The following is a 22,787-nucleotide window of genomic DNA, read 5'->3' on the forward strand; positions in this document are numbered from 1 at the left end:
ACACACACACACACACGTCTCCCAGGGCATTTGGGAGTAGTGTCATCTCAGGGGAATCAAACATCTGATCATAAAAACAGTACGGTCCCCTATTCTCTCCTAGTCTATACTCCAGGACACAAACACCTCCACATCTGAAATATTATGTATGTTTGTGTGTATGTGTGTGGGCCTCCAGCTGCATGTGAATGAATGCATCTCCGAGGCAGCCAGATACAGGACAAAAGGTGAGCGTGGCTTTGATGGAGATGGAGCAGCTTTCATGTGTTGCCAGAGGGGAAAGTGCCTTGGAAGTACAACTCGTCTGTTCCCCTGCTGCAAGAAGTGGTAAGACCCTAAGGCACACAGAGACAGACAGACATCCAAAAAACCGGTGGACGAATAGACCGAAAATATATATACAAACACACGCAGTCAGGCAGACACCTGAAGGAATATTCCTTAAATGGTATTGCATTGTAACTTCAAAATCTCGTATCATCCACACATCAGGACAATAGTGATAATGAAAAAGCTTTGCTCATTGGTTGACAATACAGTGGTAAGAAAAAGTATGTGAAACCTTTGGAAATACCTGGATTTCTGCATAAATTGGTCATAACATTTGATCTGATCTGCATCTAGGTCACAACAATAGACAAACACAGTCTGCTTAAACTAATAACACACAAACAATTATACATTTTCATGTCTTTATTGAACACACTGTGTAAACATTCACAGTGCAGGGTGGGGAAAGTATGTGAACCCTTGGATTTAATAACTGGTTGACCCTCCTTTGGCAGCAATAACCTCAACCAAACATTTTCCGTAGTTGTGGATCAGACCTGCACAACGGTCAGGAGGAATTTTTGACCATTCCTCTTTACAAAACTGTTTCAGTTCAGCAATATTCTTGGGATGTCTGGTGTGAACTGCTCTATTGAGGTTATGCCACAGCATCTCAATCGGGTTGAGGTCAGGACTCTGACTGGACCACTCCAGAAGGCGTACATTTGTCTTTCTGTGGACTGAAGAACATCAAGGCTTTTAGAGATACTTTTGTTTCCCTTTCCAGCATTATGCAAGTCAACAATTCTTCATCTTAGGTCTCTTGAGATATATCAGGCAATGCTTCTTGTGAATAGCAAACTCAAAATCTCTAACCAACATCTCCAATCTTGTCTCATTGATTGGCCTCCAGGTTAGCTGACTCCTGACTCCAATTAGCTTTTGGAGAAGTCATTAGCCTAGGGATTCACATACTTTTTGTGTGAATGTGAATGTTTAAACTATGTATTCAAAATAGACAAGAAAAATACAATAATTTGTGTGTTATTAGTTTAAGCATACTATGTTTGTCTATCGTTGTGACTTAGATGAAGATCAGAACAAATTTGATGACCAATTTATGCAGAAATTACAAATGGTTCACATACTTTTTCTTACCACTGTACCTTCCCTTTCACATGATGTATTGTTTTAATGGATCCAATCAAACAACAAATGCAGGAGTAAACCAGTCTGTTATGAACTAGGGCAGTCCTTAATTGGGGTATCTGTTCAAATAAAGCAAGTGTTGAAATGTTATTATTCTGTACACACATTGAAGAAAAAACAAAGGAGAGGCGTGTTTCCATCATGACATTTCCCAAGCGGTTACCGAGTCTATTCTGGGGTCTGATGATATGGTCATGTGACGTCATGTGGAGGCAGAGTGTGTTTGTTGCACACATACTGTGGAGACATCTTGTCATGGTTATTCATGTTGTCAACCCGATGTATCACTGTGTGTCAGAAGAATATCTCAGAGGAATAGCTCTCTCTTGCTACTAAACAATACCTTTGAAATATTCGCTAGTGCATTCCTTCACTTCACTGCTGGGAGAGAAAAGATAGAAAGGAGGGGTCAGGTGGTTGTTTCCCATCTGATTACCGCCATCACAAATACAAATAAACAGCTAGGAAAAACATAGTCAGTTGCTGCCGTAGTTAAAACACCAATTCCTCTGTTGTTGATCAATAGATTAGTTGGGAGACCGTTAAAAAAAGGGAATAAATAAATAAAATTCACCATTATGTATTTTTTCTTTAATAAGAACCACTGAAATGAAAGCTAAGGCACTACATGGGGATATCTAACAGGATCTATAAGTTATTCAATCCAATATTTTTTAGTTAAGAGGGCCTGTAAGAGGCTGATAATCAAATGGTCACAGATAAGAGGGGTTTTTCAAATGTCTGTGTCTCTGAGGGGGAGGAAGGGGGCGGGCTGTAGCCATGAAGGACCTCGCTCTGCAAGCCACATAGATACACTGCTACACTGGCCCGGCCCACCCCCGCTGTATGGTGCGGCCCAGTTGGGTCTCTTTGGAGCAGTACGGGGCATGAGCTCTGTGTCTGGGTCATGGTGGTGTTTCCGGTTCTGTCTGTGGGCCCCCAGGGCACAGCGGTCCAGAAACTCAGAAGTTTTCTTTTGTGACAGGATGCTGGATGCTGTTACACAGAGCTGAAAGAGAAGAGACACACAGACAGGAAGTTAGCTCAGATGTGATGATGGACCCTTCCTGGGCTTGGTCCACCTCTAATGCAGGCTGTTTCTGCAGTCACATGAAAAAAATACAATAAATCCAGGCCATGTTCACTTCATAGTGGAGGTAGTATTAAACCCTTTGACCTCCACTGTTGCAGCTGTACCTTGCATTTACATCTAAAACCCTGTGCATGTGACTAATAAACTCTCAAAATCTCTAAACCTTTTCCTTACCTCAGGGCACAAGTGTACTCCACCAACTAAACTACACTATAACTCCTCAAATTCCATTAAAGAAGTTTCAGTAACATAAAAATACATATTTTTTTAAATGTTTGGACTCCCTTGACATTTGCAGCTATAAGGTTGGCAGATTTCAAGCATTAAACATAGATTTGGGAAACCGAGAAGATAAAAAGCCTTGAAGCGTAGAAGAAAGAGTATTGTATTCAATCAGTGGACATTTCTACAATTAAATAAAAACACAATAATCTCACACACACACACACACCATGAGTAATGCAAAAAAACTGGCATTAAAGTAAGAAGGCATGTGTGAAATATAGAGGAACTAAGCCATTAATCTAATAGGCCCAGTGATTGTCTTATTGCAGACAGAGATAAAGAGACTGTAGATATTAATACAGATTGCTCCAAGGCTGGCCATGGCAGGCAGGTACTCTCACCCAGCTGTGAGCCAAATAGCCGACTACACTGAACAAAAATATAAACGCAACATGTTGGTCCCATGTTTCATGAGCTGAAATGAATTCCAGAAATTCTCCATGAGCACACATTTCGTGCACAAATTTGTTTACATCCCGTTAGTGAAAATTTCTCCTTTGCCAATTTAATCCATCCATCTGACAGGTGTGGCATATGAAGAAGCTGATTAAACAGCATGGTCATTAAACAGGTGCACCTTGTGCTGGGGACAATAAAAGGCCACTTTAAAATGTGCAGTTTTGTCACACAACGCAATGCCAAGTTTTAAAAGGAGTTTGTAATTAGAATGCTGACTTGCAGGAATGTCCACCAGAGTGGTTGCCAGAGAATTTAATGTTCATTTTTCTACCATAAGCTGCCTCCAATGTCATTTTAGAGAATTTGGCAGTACGTCCAACTGGCCTCACAACCACAGACCATGTGTAACCACGCCAGCTCAGGATCTCCACACCCGGCTTCTTCACCTGCGAGATCATGTGAGGGGGTGTGGGGAGGTGTGTGTGTGGGGAAAAACTCATTCTGGCTGGACCTGGCTCCCCAGTGGGTGGACCTGGCTCCCAAGTACAGTTGAAGTCAGAAGTTTACATACACTTAGGTTGGAGTCATTAAAACTCGTTTTTCAACCACTCCACACATTTCTTGTTAACAAACTATAGTATTGGCGAGTCGGTTAGGACATCTACCTTGTGCATGACACAAGTCATTTTTCCAACAATTGTTTACAGACAGATTATTTCACTTATAATTCCCTGTATCACAATTCCAGTGGGTCAGAAGTTTACATACACTAAGCTGACTGTGCCTTTAAAGAGCTTGGAAAATTCCAGAAAATGATGTAATGGCTTTAGAAGCTTCTGATTGACTCAAACAATGTCAATTAGCCTATTGGAGGTGTACCTGTGGATGTATTTCAAGGCCTACCTTTTAACTCCGTGCCTCTTTGCTTGACATCATAGAAAAATCAAAAGAAATCAGCCAAGGCCTCAGAAAATCAATTGTAGACCTCCACGAGTCTGGTTCATTCTTGGGAGCAAATTCCAAACGCCTGAAGGTACCACGTTCATCTGTACAAACAATAGTATTCAGGTATAAACACCATGGGTTCACGCAGCCGTCATACCGCTCAGGAAGAAGACGCATTCTGTCTCCTAGAGATGAACGCACTTTGGTGCGAAAAGTGCAAATCAATCCTTGTGAAGATGCTGGAGGAAACAGGTACAAAAGTATCTATATCCACATAACCTGAAAGGCCGCTCAGCAAGGATGAAGCCACTGCTCCAAAACTGCCATAAAAAAGCCAGACTACGGTTTGCAACTGCAAATAGGGACAAAGATTGTACTTTTTGGAGAAATGTCCTCTGGTCTGATGAAACAAAAATAGAACTGTTTGGCCATAAAGACCATCGTTATGTTTGGAGGAACACGGGGGAGTCTTGCAAGCCGAAGAACACCATCCCAACCGTGAAGCATCGGGTGGCAGCATCATGTTGTGGGGGTGCTTTGCTGCAGGAGGGTCTGGTGCACTTCACAATATAGATGGCTTCATGAGGGAGGAAAATTTGGTGGATATATCAAGACATCAGTCAGGAAGTTACATTTTGGTCGCAAATGGGTCTTCCAAATGGACAATGACCCCAAGCATACTTTTGCTAAGGTGTATGTAAACTTCCAACTTCAACTGTAGGAGTACCTATGCCCTCCCAAGCCCACCCATGGCTGCACCCCTGCCCAGTCATGTGAAATCCATAGATTAGGGCCTAATTCATTAATGTCAATTGACTGATTTCCTTATATGAATTTAAACTCAGTAAAATCTTTGTTGTGTTTATATTTTTGTTCATTATGTGGCTAGCTACTTAATTGACTTCAAATTGGGGAGAATCAATTGATTTGATTTTGAATGGCCAAAACAATTGGGAAAACACTGCTCACTCACTGTGTCGTAGGAGTTGGGGAAGCTCTTGTCCACCCTGTGTCACATGAACACCCAGGTGTCGTTGTTAAAGGACCACTCAATTATCTTGTTGTCGTACTGCTTCAGCTCCTTCGAGGACTAGAGAATGAGAAAGGAGTCAAAGTGGTTGGTTTAGAATGTCAATATTTACTGGATATTATATACAGTATATTATACTGGCTACAATCATTCTGGTCCTCCAATCGCAATACTGGGACTTACATTATACAGCAATAACTGTTTGACAATTGAATTAAGAATGTACTGTACACTTTGAATTATGAGTCAGGGAAGACATTTCTGTATCTGTTGCCCATTTGTCATGAGCTTGATTTGCCTAGCTTCCCCTAGCTGCTGTTCTCAGACACTTGTGCTCTAAAGTAGCTGGATTTCATCACACCAAAGACACTGACACATTCTACTGAATGCAAACAGCTGATGGTAATATAGGATCACTTTACTAAGAAGCTCATCATCAACTTGCTCTTTAGCTTCACTGATATTGACTGTTCTGTTCAACGAATCATGAATCATTGAGTATGTTTCTACATGGGCGAGGGGGTGCTAAAGGAGATAGAGAGAGGGGAGCAGAGCTGCAATGGACCTCCAGGGCTCAGAGGACTGGCGAGGGCCCACTGCCAGGCTGCCCCTGAGCAGATGAAGGCCAGGCGGACACCAGGGAGTGGGCGGCTCTGCCAGGAACACACCACCGTGCCTGGCAAGAGGACTGAGCGCTCCGTAAAAACCTGTCTGCTCCTGGAGAGAAGGGCATCTGGGTACTCAAGTGTGGATGAAAGAGTGTGGATGACTGTGTGTGAAGAGAGGGAGGCGTCATGCTCAGAACACATCACACCACACCACAGTTTGCATGATCATGAGAAAATTGGGATGAACCCACAATTATACACATTAGACTTACGGGTACATGTTGTCACACTACCCTCATCACCAGTGTCTGTACCAACTGCCAGAGAGGATGGCTGGCGTTTTACACGCTCCTAATCAACGGTGCTATTAAGGGCTTGTAAGTAAGCATTTCACAGTAAGGTCTACACTCGGTAAGGTCTATTTGGCACATGTGAAAAATAAAGTTTGATTTTAAGTGGCAACACTGTGCTATTAAAATGAATGAGAACAAGCACACAATTAGCTGTCAAGATCTGTTGATTCAGTTGCATTTCCAAACCAAACTATTATTTCAGACCTTCCGAATAACAGCTGAGAGACAAAACTCTGGAGAAGAGACAGAATGGGTGATGCTCAGTTTAACACAAAGCCAAGAGAGCTGCCAAATAACAATGCAGGAGGCAACTTTTTGGCAGGCAGGGATGAGTCTGTCCTGTGTGCTGTGGTGTTTTCTGGGATCCTGTCCATAGGGTGTGTGTGTGTGTGTGTGTGTGTGTGTGTGTGTGTGTGTGTGTGTGTGTGTGTGTGTGTGTGTGTGTGTGTGTGTGTGTGTGTGTGTGAGACATGCTGGCTGCCATGTCTCCCCTCCCACCGCTTGGTGTTTAATCCAAATCCACTTCATTATGGTCTCACACCTGCAGCCCGCTAGTAGGTGACTCTGGCGAAGGAACCCCCCCAGCTATTATTATGTGTAATGCTGGTGTATTCAACCTCAAATCATAGTAATAACTACGCCAATCTTTCCTCCATAACGCTCTATTCCAATCATGGCGTTTGGGACCAGAAACTTGGCTATTTGGGAAAAATAATATTGTGCTTCATCATACCATTATGCCAAGCGGTTGCCTCCGGTGAGCTTGTGATTAGTTTTCAGAACACAATTTTTTTTCGAGAAATATTAAGTTAGACTGATCTTAAAATAAATAAAAATTGTATGCTCATTCAAAGTACCCTACAGCTCACTGTGTTTGATTCTACCAGACAGGTGTCAGTAGTCTAGACTTAGTAGTTTCTACCAGTAGTGCACTACATAGGAAATAGGGTGCCATATAGGATGCATCTAGTGTCTGTCTGTATGCCCCCAACTTTCCTCCCGTTGGCGTTCTGAGGGCATACTGATTACAAGCAGAGAGGACAAGTAGAGCCTACTGCTTTATGAGCTGGAGGGGATTTTATGACAAAGCTCCCTGGTCGCTGCGACGTTGTGAAGAATTGTTGTATTACTGAGCCTTTACAAGTCAGATGTTGACAGAGGAAGGCATTCTATTACACGGGCCAGGATATTTCTCATTCCCCTCCATCTGGGCGCATCTTTCTTTCATTCTGGACTTAATCAAAGCTGGCCTGGAGGTCTGGGACTCTGTGGTGGCACTTGGGTCCCTTTTAATAACAAAGCAGTGTTCTGTATAGACGGAGGACTGTTATATGATGCAAGGGACGCTGATGCAGGATCTCTGAGACTGTGTAGGTGTCGATAGACAACAATCAAAATTCAAGGTTAACACAGTCCTTTGATATACATAAATAAAAGTCTGCTCTTAGCTATTGACATGATATGAGACTGATGGCCCCTAGCGACCTTTGTGTTGCTATGATGATGTGATGGTTAGGCGCAGGAAGGACTGTGCCATTAATTTCAGCCTCCCAACCAAACCCATCCCATCTGTAGGGATGTCAACATCATGACTCATTAACGCCTCTACACATCCACCTCATGCGCTATTGAGTAGTCTTATTCTACTAGATGCTTTGTAATTACACAGAATTACTGATAACCCCAGGAACTGTAATAGCCGTGTAGAGGCTGAAACGGTTTTAAATGGGAACAGCGTTAACCGTTTCGCACTGTGCCATTACTTGACGTCAATGTCTGGCTACTGGAGGGTCATACCAATCGTTACCCAGTTCTCTCAAAGATGGATAATAATGTATTTGAAATGAGAGGAAGAGGCGTGAATACACACTAATTGGTAGACTAAAGCAGAAAGCTAAGTTGAGAATTCTGAGGAAAGGTGTGACTGATAAGCTAAAGACAAAGCTTCCAAACAAAACCACACTAACAACAAGTCAACACAGACAGAACACAAAAGATACCAATTTGTTTGGTTTGGGAGATAAGACTGTGAAGGGTATATTGAGTTCTGTCTCCATTAAAGAAAGTCAATTATATACTGGAAAATATCCAGGGCCTTAAAAGAACAAACTGGCATCTCCTAAGAGGCAGATTCTGCACTTGACAAAAAATAACTATTGCAATTACCAAACAATTAAAGCATATCAAATGAAAGTGCGTTTGGCAAATTATTCTTCCTGAAATGACTGAGGAGTTGAGTCAGAAATTATCCAAACAATCTCATACAGAAAATGTATCCCATTAACTCAGATATAAGCATTCAACAGTGAAACCGAGATACGAGACCCCCCCCCCCCCCCGTAAACGCATTGATGAATAAAAAAGATGGATCGCTATCTGGGAAGGTGACGAACACATTTGCACATTTGCACACTCCCACACTGCCTGCCATCAAAGGGTCCTCTCGTTTCCCTGCTACCGGCTGCTTTCACCAGAAACGGTAATGTCTGACTTCAACAGATCTGTCATGGATGGTGCAGCGGCTATGTATGATTAATGAGTTAGCTCCTCTTCCACAGGCCTCATATGGCTCTGCTCTGTATAGGGAGCCTAGTACTCTACCAGACCCAGAGACTCTCTACGAATAAAGTTAAATGAGACATAAGTGGGCATTAACTTGAACAGGCTTTTAACGAATTTCATACAGAGAGCTTGTGTGGGGGAGAAAAATCCACGATTGGCTACACAGTAGAGTGCATTGGAGGGAATATCTGTGAAAATCTTTAACTTTAAACAATCTAGAACCTTTTCATGTCTCAAGAAAGGTTGAGTATCCAACTTCGGGTTTATCGATGATGTTTGCATGAGTTGGGTACTGGTGTGTTGGATGCAGATTGTATGTATGACATTTCTATGGCATATTATATCATTCCTGAATCTTTACCATGGAGTCTTCGTTGTAAATCCCTGTTATAAACAAAGGCTCACTTGGTGTTGTTAGGCAAACATTATAAGGGCTTGGGCTTACAGCATTTCCTTTGTGTGTGTAGGTGAGGTTGAATTTAGCAACACATCCAGCTCCTTGTCTCACCGTCTTTGCAAAGGGCATGTCATAGCTGCGGACGTAGAGCAATCTGGGGGAGTCTGGGGGAGCAACATGCAAAGACAAAACATCTTCATTAACACCTCCAGACTCCCTGAGGTCACACCCTAAGCACCAAGCCCCACACAGACAGCATCCCCTGCTCCTTAATAAGAGAGGGAACAACATTTCTCAGAGAGTTAGCTTACTACAACACACCGCTGTTTACCTGCTAGAGACCTGGCTGTGTGGTGCCAGGACAACAACCTCACCCTAAACGTGATCAAGACAAAGTAGGTGATTGTGGACTACAGGAAAAAGAGGACCCGATCACGCCCCCATTCTCATTGACGGGGCTGCAGTAAAGCAGGTTGAGAGCTTCAAGTTCCTTGGTGTCCACATCACCAACAAACTAACATGGTCCAAGCACACCAAGACAGTCGTGAAGCGGGCACGACAAAACCTATCCCCCTCAGGAGACTGAAAAGATTTGGCATGGGTCCTCAGATCCTCAAAAGGTTCTACAGCTGCACCATTGAGAGCATCCTGACTGGTTGCATCACTGCTCGGCAAGCAGTACCGGAGCACCAAGTCTAGGTCCAAGAGGCATCTAAACAGCCTCTACCCCCAAGCCATAAGACTCCTGAACATCTAGTCAAATGGCCACCCAGACCATTTGCATTGCCCCCCCCCCCCCACACCACTGCCACTCTCTGTTGTCTTCTATGCATAGTCACTTTAATAACTCTACCTACATGTACATACTACCTCAACTAACCGGTGCCCCCGCACACTGACTCTGTACCGGCACCCCCCTGTATATATTGTTATTCTTTAATTACTTGTTACTTTTATCTCTTATTCTTATCCATTGTTGTTGAAACTGCACTGTTGATTAGGGGCTCGTAAGTAAGCATTTCACTGTAAGGTGAAACTACACCTGTTGTATTCTGCGCATGTGACTAATACAATTTTATTTGATTTAGTAACAGAATGAAATAGCGCTCTTTAATTGGAATCACACCTTCCATCCCCTCTCTCTGGGTGTGTCACATGAATACCTCCTTTCTCCTAAAGTGAGCATTTGTTCTTATATCAGTCATTTCCTTCCAAATGAGTGAAGGGGAGTGAAGAAATAAACTTGTATACACTTTGGGATGAACGGGAGATGATTGGGACGTAGCCTTTCTCTCAGTGCATCTGGAGGTTCAACATGTAGGTTACCCAGTGCAAACACACCACGGCGACGATGCCACGTCTGGAGGACAATTATAGCGCCATTCAAAACCCCACAGGCATCAAACTGACCACCTGCTTGCAATGTTATAACGACTTTACATTCTTTCCCTACATCATCCGTCTGTCTCTCTAGGTCAGTTATATTAATTGTGACTTCTGATTGCCAGCTGTGAGCACTCAGCAGTTAATGCACCGTAATGTGGCGTAGAATCAGGGTTTTTGCTGTGTGTGTGTGTGTGAAGCTTGGTGTGTATGTGAGGCCCCAAACAAGCCCCCCCCCCCATCCGGTGACCATGTGCTTTTCCGTCTCATCCCAGGGTTCACGCCCCACAGCTGGCCTTAATGACACACTGACACACCCCCTGCCTGGCTACTCATGGTTATTTCAGGACGCATTGTCTGCTTTTGTTACGCACCCAAACCCTCCTCCCTAGACCTAAACACTGTCACTGATGATACCGCCAGTGGCTTCCTGTTCCTGGCTCTCCCTACAGCATCACTTAACTAGTGAGAAGCACAGGCGGAAATGAGGGGGTTCTCTGGGCTGATCTGATGTTCAAACCGCAGTGGCAGGGTCCTACACTAACTTTAAAAATGAGTGTCACTTGTGCTACCAACTTTTTCAGATGGCACAAACACATGACTTGGTCGCACCAATTTATTTAATAAAAAATTATATTGATAATGACCTGACCGGTGTCCCATAACGTGCCTGTATTCCATACAAAATCAGGCTAATAATGACTAGCCATCTTTTACATTAGCATGCCCTTGTGTTCTTACGTTGATTTGGAAAGATTTACTGTAACAGCAAATTAAACAGACTTCAGATTTCAGAGTGCCATGTGTTCTTTTCTGCGAAATCCTCTAAAGGGCAACATTTGAAAAAACAATACTTAATACCAAAACGATACCATGGCAAACAAAAAGAAAGCGAGAAGACTGATTTGCCCCATTTTTGTTGAAAAGTTTTCGCTCTCAAAATCACACTTTTTTAATAGAAAAACAACTATGCCTAAAACACATCAGCGGACCAGTTTTGAGGTCTGTAGATGCCAGACAGTTGTGTTTAGCCAGACACTTGTGATTGATGCAAATAATTCTGATTCTTCCAGGTAGGCTTTTAATTGCCTTTCCATCTACCCAAAGAAGGTTAGGCTATCATTAGCACACACAGGGCTCGACACAGGGTCGGCCCTAGCCTTAGGGGAAGCTAAGCGAGATTTGGTTGGGGGGCTCCCCTCTTGACAGTAGAGAAAAAAACATTCTAAATTGGACCAGGTGTATTATACTATTCTAATAGTAATTTGAGACACAGATTGAATTGCGCATCGCAAAAACTCAACCAAGACACTGAACTTTCTAAATACATGGTTTGCATACCAATTCTTGCCTTATAATTTACTGACTGCTAGAGATCATAACTTGGAACATCTTTCCTATACAGTTGAAGTCGTAAGTTTACATACACCTTCGCTAAATACATTTAAACTAAATTTTTCACAATTCCTGACATTTAATCCTAGTAAAAAAATTCCTGCTTGAGGTCAGTTAGGATCACCACTTTATTTTATGAATGTGAAATGTCAGAATAATAGTAGAGAGAATTATTTATTTCAGCTTTTATTTCTTTCACCACATTCCCAGTGGGTCAGAAGTTTACATACACTCAATTAGCATTTGGTAGCATTGCCTTTAAATTGTTTAACTTGGGTCAAACGTTTCGGGTAGCCTTCCACAAGCTTCCCACAATAAGTTGGGTGAATTTTGGCCCATTCCTCCTGACAGAGCTGCTGTAACTGAGTCAGGTTTGTAGGCCTCTGTCACGAGTCCGACCGAGGGTGGCTCCCCCTCCCGGTCGGGTGGCGCTCGGCGGTCATCGCCGGCCTATTAGCTGCCACTGATTGTCTTTCCTCCCCCTCCTTGTATGTTTATTGTTAGCACCTGTTAGTGAGTCATTAGTTGGGTTTTATTAGACAGCCGGCCCGCCTGTTTCTTTGTGCGGGATTAATTATTGTGACCTTCGGTTATGTAGTAGAGGAACGTGTTTGTTCCTGGTCGTGTATTCTGCTGTACTGTTTTCGTCCCCTGTGTTTGGGGCATTTGGTTTTGAGCACCCAGTGTTGCGTGAGTGCATTAAAGAGCACAGTATTGCACTCTCTGTTTCCTGCGTCTGACTCCACACCCACGACACCCGGATCGTTACAGCCTCCTTGCTCGTACACGCTTTTTCAGTTCTGACCACAAATATTCTGTGGGATTGAGGTCAGGGCTTTGTGATGGCCACTCCAATACCTTGACTTTGTTGTCCTTAAGCCATTTTGCCACAACTTTGGAAGTATGCTTGGGGTCATTGTCCATTTGGAAGACCCTTTTGCGATCAAGCTTTAACTTCCTGACTGATGTCTTGAGATGTTGCTTCAATATATCCACATACATTTTCCATTCCTCATGAAGCCATCTATTTTGTGAAGTGCACCAGACCCTCCTGCAGCAAAGCACCCCCACAACATGATAATGCCACCCTGTGCTTCACGGTTGGGATGGTGTTCTTCAGCTTGCAAGCATCCCCCTTTTTCCTCCAAACATAACTATGGTCATTATGGCCAAACAGTTCTATTTTTGTTTAATCAGACCAGAGGACCAAAAAGTACGATCTTTGTCCCCATGTGCAGTTGCAAACCGTAGTCTGGCTTTTTTATGGTGGTTTTGGAGCAGTGGCTTCTTCCTTGCTGAGCGGCCTTTCAGGTTATGTCGATATAGGACTCGTTTTACTGTGGATATAGATACTTTTGTACCAGTTTCCTCCAGCATCTTCACAAGGTCCTTTGCTGTTGTTCTGGGATTGATTTGCACTTTTCGCACCAAAGTACGTTCATCTCTAGGAGACAGAACGCGTCTCCTTCCTGAGCAGTATGACAGCTACGTGATTCCATGGTGTTTATACTTGCGTACTATTGTTTGTACAGGTGAACGTGGTACCTTCAGGTGTTTGTAAATTGCTCCCAAGGATGAACCAGACTTGTGGAGGTCTACTATTTATTTTCTGAGGTCTTGGCTGATTTCTTTTGATTTTCCCATGATGTCAAGCAAAGAGGCACTGAGTTTGAAGGTAGGCTTTGAAATACATCCACAGGTACACCTCCAATTGACTCAAATGATGTCAATTAGCCTATCAGAAGCTTCCAAAGCCAAGACATAATTTTCTGGATTTTTCTAAGCTGTTTAAAGGCACAGTCAACTTAGTGTATGTAAACTTCTGACCCACTGGAATTGTGATACAGTGAATTATAAGTTAAATAATCTGTGCACAAGGTAGATGTCCTAACCGACTTGCCAAAACTATAGTTTGTGGAGAAATTTGTGGAGTAGTTGAAAAACGAGTTTTAATGACTCCAACCTAAGTGTATGTAAACTTCCGACTTCAACTGTACCTACCCCACCCACTGTCGAGCTGCTCCACGCAACAACCAGTTGTTTAAGAGCTGCGTGCTCTCTCTGACTGACAGATCATCTATAGGCTATAAGTGTGGAGCTCACGTGATAAATAATTGACATAATGAACGAAAAAGCTTCGTAAATCCATGTTTTTTAAAAATGAATTACATAGCCTAGATTAAAAATATGATTATTACAATATTATGTTCACTGAGGATTTGTGACTCCCGGCAGAGGATTTCCTGCCGGGAGTCACACACAGACGGGGGCATTTCTGTGTCATTGTTGCCTCTTCAGAAATTTGGTTTATTTTTTGTCAGTTGCACATTACTGTTTGAATAAATCATGATAATAACAACAAAAAAAGCAAATTGTGAACCAAAAACTAACGTGACCAGGTAAAAAAAAAACAATAAAAATTGTGTCGTACTGGTGGCAAACGTTTTGGTTGCAGTATCGAACCCTGAGTGGATAGATTTCATCTCACCTACCATGTTGGGTCACCCTGTTGGAGGCCGCCTTTTGGGTATGAAGTTGTTTTGGTGTGCAAAGCACTAATTAGGGGGGGGCTGCCTCTCCACTCCCTCTTCCTCTGTAATGACGGTGAGGACAGGGGAGGCAGGAAGCAGCCGTCAACACCACCATGGAGCCCTCCGGCCATCCATGAACTGAGAGAAACAACTGCAGAGCAACCCTGAGAGTTCACAACATAACCTTTCACTTCACACCCGCCCGCACTCACACACTTTACCCATCCTCTGTCCGACATCAAACATTCCTAAAATAGCCTACTTTGCCCTCGTTAACTGTATGGGATGTGTATTTACCAAGACCTCTGGTCACTGACAAAAAAGTTAAACCCTGACAAAAAGTTAAATTGTATTGACATGGTGATCCGAAAATAACCTGGATGTTGTCAATTTTTTGTTTGATCAAAGTCATTGAGGCAGACTGCAAGACTGATGTTGTGAAATGATGGACTGCCTGTGGCCTATTGTTTGTCATTTCAATTTCTGAATCTACGTTGATGTTCCACTGCAATCTGAATGTGTTACTCTGTGTTATTAAGCATTTCACGCTGCATTTGATGATTGATTCATTGATTTGAATCAGTCCCAGGCAAAAACGACCTAAAATCCACTGAGTAAAGGTGATAATAATGTGCTGATTACATTTATGGCCTACAATACTTAAATCTAATGAAACACATTGGGAACGGGACTTTGTATGAACCCCAAATCACAGAGTGCGACAGTCAACAGGTCAGCTCTTCTATATTCAAATGGCATTTGTCCAACAAGCTCCAAATGGACTGGGGCTGAGCTGTCAGCAAGGGCTGTGGGCCACATGGCCATTCCCGATAACTTGTTATACATGCAGAACAGTCATTTCTCAGTGAAAACAGTCCAAATTAACATGTTTTGCCCTGCACATCTCCTTCTGAGTGCTGAGGGTGTTGGAACCAGATGAACCTCTGCCTACGTCCCAAATGGCACTCTATTCCCTATACAGTGCACTTCTTTTGACCAGGACCCATAGGGGTCTGGTCAAAAGTAGTGAACTACATAGGGAATAGGGTGCTATTGAAGACTCAGACTCTGTCTCTTCTCAATGCAGCTGGCTGAGAGGCCGGACCGGGTCTGTAAAGCCTCTAACCCATGCCCGCCGGCTCTAAGCTACAAGGCCACCAAGCCCAGCCTATTCTCACTGGGGTCCTGCTCAGCAGCTGGTAAAAGTGGAACATTGAGATTCTACTTTTATCAGCTTGTTTGTGTCCAATAATTGGAATTTCACTTCAGATGGAATGAATGTTTACACAAGCACAAATTCCTCAAAGCTTTAATCCAGGGAAAAAATCCACAAAGAAGTTTGAGAGACATTGTTTCCCCATGACGTAGAAAATGGTTTGCATTCTCTCCCTACATCGTCTATGTACGTTTTTGAATTGTGACTTCTGATGTAAAGCTGTGAGCACACAGCAGTTAATCCACTGTATTGTGGTGTCGAATCAAATACGTATGGTCCTTGTGAAGCAGGTCCAGTCCATCTTTACGCCCTGGCTGCCGGCCTTCATATTCTCACAGGTCTTATTCATTTAATGACCAACGATTGGTTGAATTTACAATGGCATATGTAGAAACTGTTTTAATGGACTAATTCGAGGTAGCCAATGTCTCTCCATAATTCAAGTTGTTACGGTAAAAACCTATGTGCTTCTTCCATGCCCCACCTGGGAAAACTCCCTTAATCATTTGCTGTCTCTTTCCCTCACTATCTTGTTCTCTCGCACTCTGTCTTCTTCCTCTCTATCCTCAAACTATCCATCCTTTTCTCTCAGCTTCTCAACCTGTTTTTCAGTCGAGGTGATGAAAGTGGTGAGACTGTAAGCTGCTTCTTCTCTGGAGCACAGAGAGCAGAGAAACGCAGAGGGATGGAGTGCGTGGGCAGATAAAAACAAGCACTCGTTCCTTCTCCGTCTCCTCTAACAAAGACAAAGACAGACTTTATGACCTGGACCACTACCATTGGGCTCTGAGGAGGAGCAGTACACTGCCAGCTAACAGCTCTTACAGAACTACATCAGAACATTCTCAAACAGGATGGAACAATGATCACTTGTGCTCTCAAAAGTAGAGACCGAGACGGAGGCCTTGGCAACACTGGCATGCCAGAGTCTGGTGTAGCAGTCTAAGCTCCTTACACATACTACCGGGGTCACGTAAAAATGTACATGTTTTTGAATAATGGGCCTCTGTACGCCTATGTAGATATTCCATAAACAATCAGCCGTTTCCAGCTACAATAGTCATTTACAACATTAACAGTGTCTACACTGTTTCTGATCAATTTGATGTTATTTTAAAATGCTTTGTTTCAAAAACAAGGACATTTCTAAGTGACCCCAAATTTTGAACGGTAGTGTATATGCCCCCCTGGCGACAGGGTTTGAGCCCCTCAGTGTTCATCTCCCTCTCTAACGTCCTACTGTACTGTCAAAAATAAATAAATATGTAAGGTGGTCAGAATTCTGTTTGCATTAACAAAAACACAGAGTGGCTGTGCTCAGATCCTCTTAGTCAGTTGTACGTAATAGTGTATGGTTGGCTGATTGTGAGAATGCTGGGGCGGTTGGTCACAGGGTTCAGCTGCCTCTCAGAGGGCAGGGGCTACATGTACTGTCAGCATCGAGATACTGATCTGTTTACTATCACAGCAGCGAGTCTTACTCAGAGTACCAACTTAGAAACACCTCACCTACAGCAACACACAGCATAAACGTGCCTGGGAAGGTTTTATTCAAAAAATATAAATAAATATTTAACTAGGCAAATCAGTTAAGAACAAATTATTATTTACAAGGATGACCTACCCCAGCCAAACCCAGACAACACTGGGCCCATTGTGCACCGCCCAATGGCACTTCCAATCATGGCCGGATGTGATGCAGCGTGGATTCAAACCAGGTACTGCAGTGACACCTCTTGCACTGAGATGCAGTGTCTTAGACCACTGTGCCACTCGGGTACAGAGGGCTTGATTGGCAAGCATGCATTTTTTCTCAAATATACTCCCAACATTATTTATTTAGCATGTTTGATGTATTAGCTGTGCTTACAGCACAGTAAAGCACAGAATGGCAGAGCAGTACCTGGGTAGATATAGTTGAAGTCGGAAGTTTACATACACCTTAGCCAAATACATCTAAACTCCTTTTTTCACAATTCCTGACATTTAATCCTAGTAAAAATTCCCTGTCTTAGGTCAGTTAGGATCACCACTTATTTTGAGAATGTGAAATGTCAGAATAATAGTACAGAGAATTATTTCTTTCAGGTTTTATTTCTTTCATCACATTCCCAGTGGGTCAGAAGTTTACATATGTTCAATTAGTATTTGTTAGCATTGCCTATAAATGGTTTTTGGGTCAAATGTTTCACGTAGACCCATTTGCGACCAAGCTTTAACTTCCTGACTGATGTCTTGAGATGTTGCTTCAATATATTATTTTCCTTCCTCATGATGCCATCTATTTTGTGAAGTGCACCACTCCCTCCTGCACCAAAGCACCCCCACAATATGATGCTGCCACCCCCGAGCTTCAAAGTTGGGATGGTGTTATTCTGCTTGCAAGCGTCCCCCTTTTTCCTCTAAACATAACGATGGTCATTATGGCCAAACAGTTCTATTTTTATTTAATCAAACCAGAGGACATTTCTCAAAAAGTATGATCTTTGTCCCCATGTGCAGTTGCAAACCGTAGTCTGTCTTTTTTATGGCGATTTTGGAGAAGTGGCTTCTTCCTTGCTGAGCGGCCTTTCAGGTTATGTCAATATAGGAATCGTTTACTGTGGATATAGATATTTTTGTATCCGTTTCCTCCAGCATCTTCACAAGGTCCTTTGCTGTTGTTCTGGGAATGATTTGCACTTTTCGCACCAAAGTACGTTCATCTCTAGGAGACAGAACGCGTCTCCTTCCTGAGCGGTATGACGGCTGCGTGGTCTCATGGTGTTTATACTTGCGTACTATTGTTTGTACAGATGAACGTGGCACCTTTAGACGTTTGGAAATTACTCCCAAGGATGAACCAGACTTGTGAAGGTCTACAATTTTTGGCTAATTTCTTTTGATTTTCCCATGATGTCAAGCAAAGAGGCACTGAGTTTGAAGGTTGGCCTTGAAATACATCCACAGGTACACCTCCAATTGACTCAAATGATGTCAATTAGCCTATCAGAAGCTTCAAAAGCCATGACATAATTTCTGGATTTTTCCAAGCTGTTTAAAGGCACAGTCAATTTAGTGTATGTAAACTTCTGACCCACTGGAATTGTGATACAGTGAATTATAAGTGAAATAATCTGTCTGTACAAAGTAGATGTCCTGACTTGCCAAAACTATAGTTTGTTAACAAGAAATTTGTGGAGTAGTTGAAAAACAAGTTTTAATGACTCCAACCTAAGTGTATGTAAACTTCCGACTTCAACTGTAGGTAGTAAGTACAGAGGAATTGAGAATGGTACTACCATTTCTTTAGCATGTTTGTAAGATGAGATGTGAATTTGTTGATAATAAATATGGTGTTTTCTAATCTAATACACAGGTCCAGATGAAGAAAGTAAAAGAGAGCTAGAGGAAAAGTGCCTATCAGAGGGAAAACAACCGATTCATCTGTGGAGTTCAAAATGAATAAATAGATCCAATTTAGTTTTTCAGGTAATAACGAGAACAACCATACCGTTATTGAACATAAAACCTTCCTGAGGCTAGAATTAAAGTCTGCAGTTTAGGTAATATCCTGACTCATGTATTCCTTCAATATCTGAAAAGTGGCAATAAAAGACAAATGTGTCTGGGACATATATTGCAGTTGAATTCAATAAGGCCCTATGGCAAAGCATAATATCAGTGATTCAAGGTATAGCTCATTTGGAAGAAATGCTTACTATATAAGAATGATGCACAAATCTCTAAAAGTTACAGAACCAATGATTTATATATACACTATATGACTGTAGTGGACGCTGTGTTGAAGCCATCTTGTCACTCACCCACCATTTAAAAAAACATTTTGGAAGCTATAGAAATTAATGTCTACATTTGTTATTGCTACATTTATTATATTACAGACACCGTAATGCATACTTTAAAATGACATAATATGAGCTAAACATACATATATATATATATATATATATATATATATATATATATATATATATATATACAGTCACAGTCAAAAGTTTAGACACACTTACTCATTCAAGGTTATTTTTTAAACTTTTTAAAAAAACTATTTTCTACATTGTAGAATAATAGTGAAGACATCAATATTATGAAATAACACACATGGAATAATGTAGTAACCAAAAAAGTGTTAAACAAGTCCAAATATATTTTATATTTGAGATTCTTCAAAGTAACCCCCCTTTGCCTTGATGACAGCTTTGAACACTCTTGGCATTCTCTTAACCAGCTTCATGAGGTAGTCACCTGGAATGCATTTCAATTATTAGGTGTGCCTTGTTAAAAGTGGAATTTGTGGAATTTCTTTCCTTCTTAATGTGTTTGATCCACTCAGTTGTGCTGTGACAAGGTAGGGGTGGTATACAGAATATAGCCCTATTTGGTAAAATACCAAGTCCATATTATGGCAAGAACAGCTTAAATAAGCCAAAAGAAATGTCCATCATTACTTTAAGACATGAAGGTCAGTCAATCTGGAAAATGTAAAGAACTTTGAAAGTTTCTTCAAGTGCAGTCGCAAAAACCATCAAGAGCTATGATGAAACTGGCTCTCACGAGGACCACCACAGGAAAGGAAGACCCAGAGTTACCTCTGCTGCAAAGGATACGTTCAATAGAGTTAACTGCACCTCAAATTGCAGCCCTAATAAATGCTTCAGAGTTCAAGTAACAACATCAACTGTTCAGAGGAGACTGCGTGAATCAGGCCTGTGGGAACTCCTGCAAGACTGTTGGAAAAGTATTCCAAGTGAAGCTGGTTGAGAGAATGCCAAGAGTGTGCAAAGCTGTCATCAAGGCAAAGGGTGGCTACTTTGAAGAATCTAAAATCTAAATTAGATTTTTATTTGTTGAACACTTTTTTGGTTACTACATGATTCCATATGTATTATTTCATTTTTTTTTTTTTACACCTCACACATATAATCCACATAGGAACACAGCAGGAAATAAACAACAGTAGAAAGTGAAAGATAAATAGTACACCGCTGTCCCACACCTGCACATAAGAGGAAGTTACATGGCATGTCAGTGTGTCAGATGCTTCATTCCAGACACAAAGCACGCTGGCATGCACTCAGACAGTTTTTTAGAACATGACCCAGTCCTGAAACGACAGGCTCATAATGTTTCTGTTACCTTGGTTTGACGACCCTTCAAATGTAAAACTCTACGCCAGTGAGTTGCTGGGGCACGCTCCGTACACTTTAACAAGCTTATTTCAACCTAATGTCACCTTGGGGATTAATAAAGTACAATGGATCTCATCTCATTGATTTCTCAATCCATAAACATAACCAATAACACATGCAGTGTATCTACATTCACACTCTTGAGAGAAATTGACTGAAAGTTAAGGTATTTTACACTGCTCTCTTCAGAAAATAAACACATTTTTCAAAAGGCAGCCAATATGTCTGAAGGTAAGCTCCATTCGTAATCGATTTGGAGAGCAGAAAATAACATATTGTTCAGGGAATGGCTCCAAACCGTGAACATTGACTTTGTTCCACTGAGTTTAGTGGAAAAACGGTAGTCAGGTTATATTGTCTGTAACTTAGCAACCTGGAGTACAGACAAAATACATTATGTTCATAACAGGGATTTTAATTTTTTTTTGTCACATGCAATACAGTGAAATTCTTAACTTGCAAGCCCTTCACAACAATGCAGCATTTAGAAAAAAAATGGATATACAATCTACATATAGAAGAGAAAGAAAACATTAGCATGTCCAATTGTTGTGCTGTCTGAGGTATGACAATGGGGTGGTTGGTGATAGAGATGGTGGCACTATGATGCCAGTGTGTCTGAGTGGTCTTTAGCTCATCTCTGAGGATCGCTTGTAGGGCCCTACTCTTGAGGAATCCTGCCTGTTCCCACACCAGAGGTGGTTGGTGGGAGGAGATTTCAGAGGAAGAGCTCAATGTAATGGCTTGAATGGAATGAATAATACGGTATTAAACACATGGAAACCATATGTTTGATACCTTTCCATTTATTGTCTTCAGCCATAAAAGCCTGTATCTCCTCCCACCAGCCACCACTGCCCACACAGTCCCTGGGAGCATAGTTCTGTTACTGGGCAACCTGATATTTACACCATTGACTCATCTGTTCCAATCCCGCCTCCACTTTACTCTATGGCTTTACATTGTAAATACCACATTCACACCCTTTAGTCTACAACTAGTTGCATACGAGTTATCTTAAATCCCAGGTATTGTATGTACAGTGCCGTGAAAAAGTGTTAGCCCCCTTTCTGATCTTCTCTATTTTGACATATTTTTGATACTGAATGTATCAGATCTTCAACCAAAACCTCGTATTAGATGAAGGGAACCTGAGTTTACAAATAACACAAAAGGCCTGTACTGACTGAGGGACAAGAGTCACGTAGGAGTGACGCCACCTGTCGGAAGCCATTTCAACTAAATTCCAAGAAACCAATTCCTCTGACTTGGGAAAGGATGGAGCAAGGAATTTGGCAAGAATTGAAAGGAGAAGTAGAGGAATATATGATTACAGACAGAAACAAAAATTACAAAACCCATTTCACCATTGAACAAAGAAACTGACAAAAGGACAAACTCTCAGATCAAAACCTTACATTGCTTTGGATCTGAAATAAATTTACTACCCACAGACTGATAGAGCAAACCCTATCTATCTATAGACTCATCTCCAACTCATTCCAGCAGAGTCCCGGAGTCCCTTCACACAATACCTGCTTATACACAGCAGCACCCTTGAAGCCTGTTGTCTTGGTATGACAGCCTGCTCTCCTATAGTCAGATAAGATCAAGGTCTGTGCTCTGACATCTTCGTCTGAGACCCTCTCTCCCAGGGGCTGTTGATTCATTCAGGGTCACGGCCACTTCGATTTGCTGCTTGGGAGGAACAATGTTACGGTTTCCTCCACCTGTACGCTGCCTGTTTCATCCACCTGTACGCTGGGCCCTCTCAGGGGAATGTGTGGCTGGAGACCAGTCACAGGAAGACAGGCATCGACCACTGAGCTCTGCTGACTGGATGGAGGATCTCTGGATAGCAACACAGGCTTGCAGAGCAAGGTTAAGCAGCCAATCAATATGTAGGAGGTTCAAACGTA

At 42.1% G+C, this 22,787-nt stretch overlaps 1 protein-coding gene across 6 annotated transcripts in view; it reads right to left on the reverse strand.

Moving 5' to 3' along the window:
• Window positions 1–1,368: 1,368 nt before the first annotated feature.
• LOC109900647 (mRNA-capping enzyme-like) overlaps window positions 1,369–22,787 on the reverse strand; it is a 138,216-nt gene continuing 116,797 nt past the window's right edge. For 2 of the 6 annotated variants that reach the window (XR_004211890.1, XR_004211891.1), the window contains exons 10-11: window positions 5,175–5,291; window positions 1,379–2,488 (exon numbers count right to left, since the gene is read on the reverse strand). Coding sequence is in view for 2 of the 6 variants with exons in the window: in XM_020496368.2 (XP_020351957.1) it covers window positions 2,213–2,488 (276 nt within the window). In the remaining 4 variants the exon portion in view is untranslated. Of the gene's footprint in view, window positions 2,489–5,174; window positions 5,292–22,787 lie in introns of all 6 variants that reach the window. The other 4 variants (XR_004211889.1, XR_002256636.2, XM_020496368.2 and 1 more) reach the window with 3 other exon arrangements.

Source organism: Oncorhynchus kisutch, linkage group LG12 (assembly GCF_002021735.2).
Source record: "Oncorhynchus kisutch isolate 150728-3 linkage group LG12, Okis_V2, whole genome shotgun sequence".
NCBI lineage: Eukaryota > Metazoa > Chordata > Actinopteri > Salmoniformes > Salmonidae > Oncorhynchus > Oncorhynchus kisutch.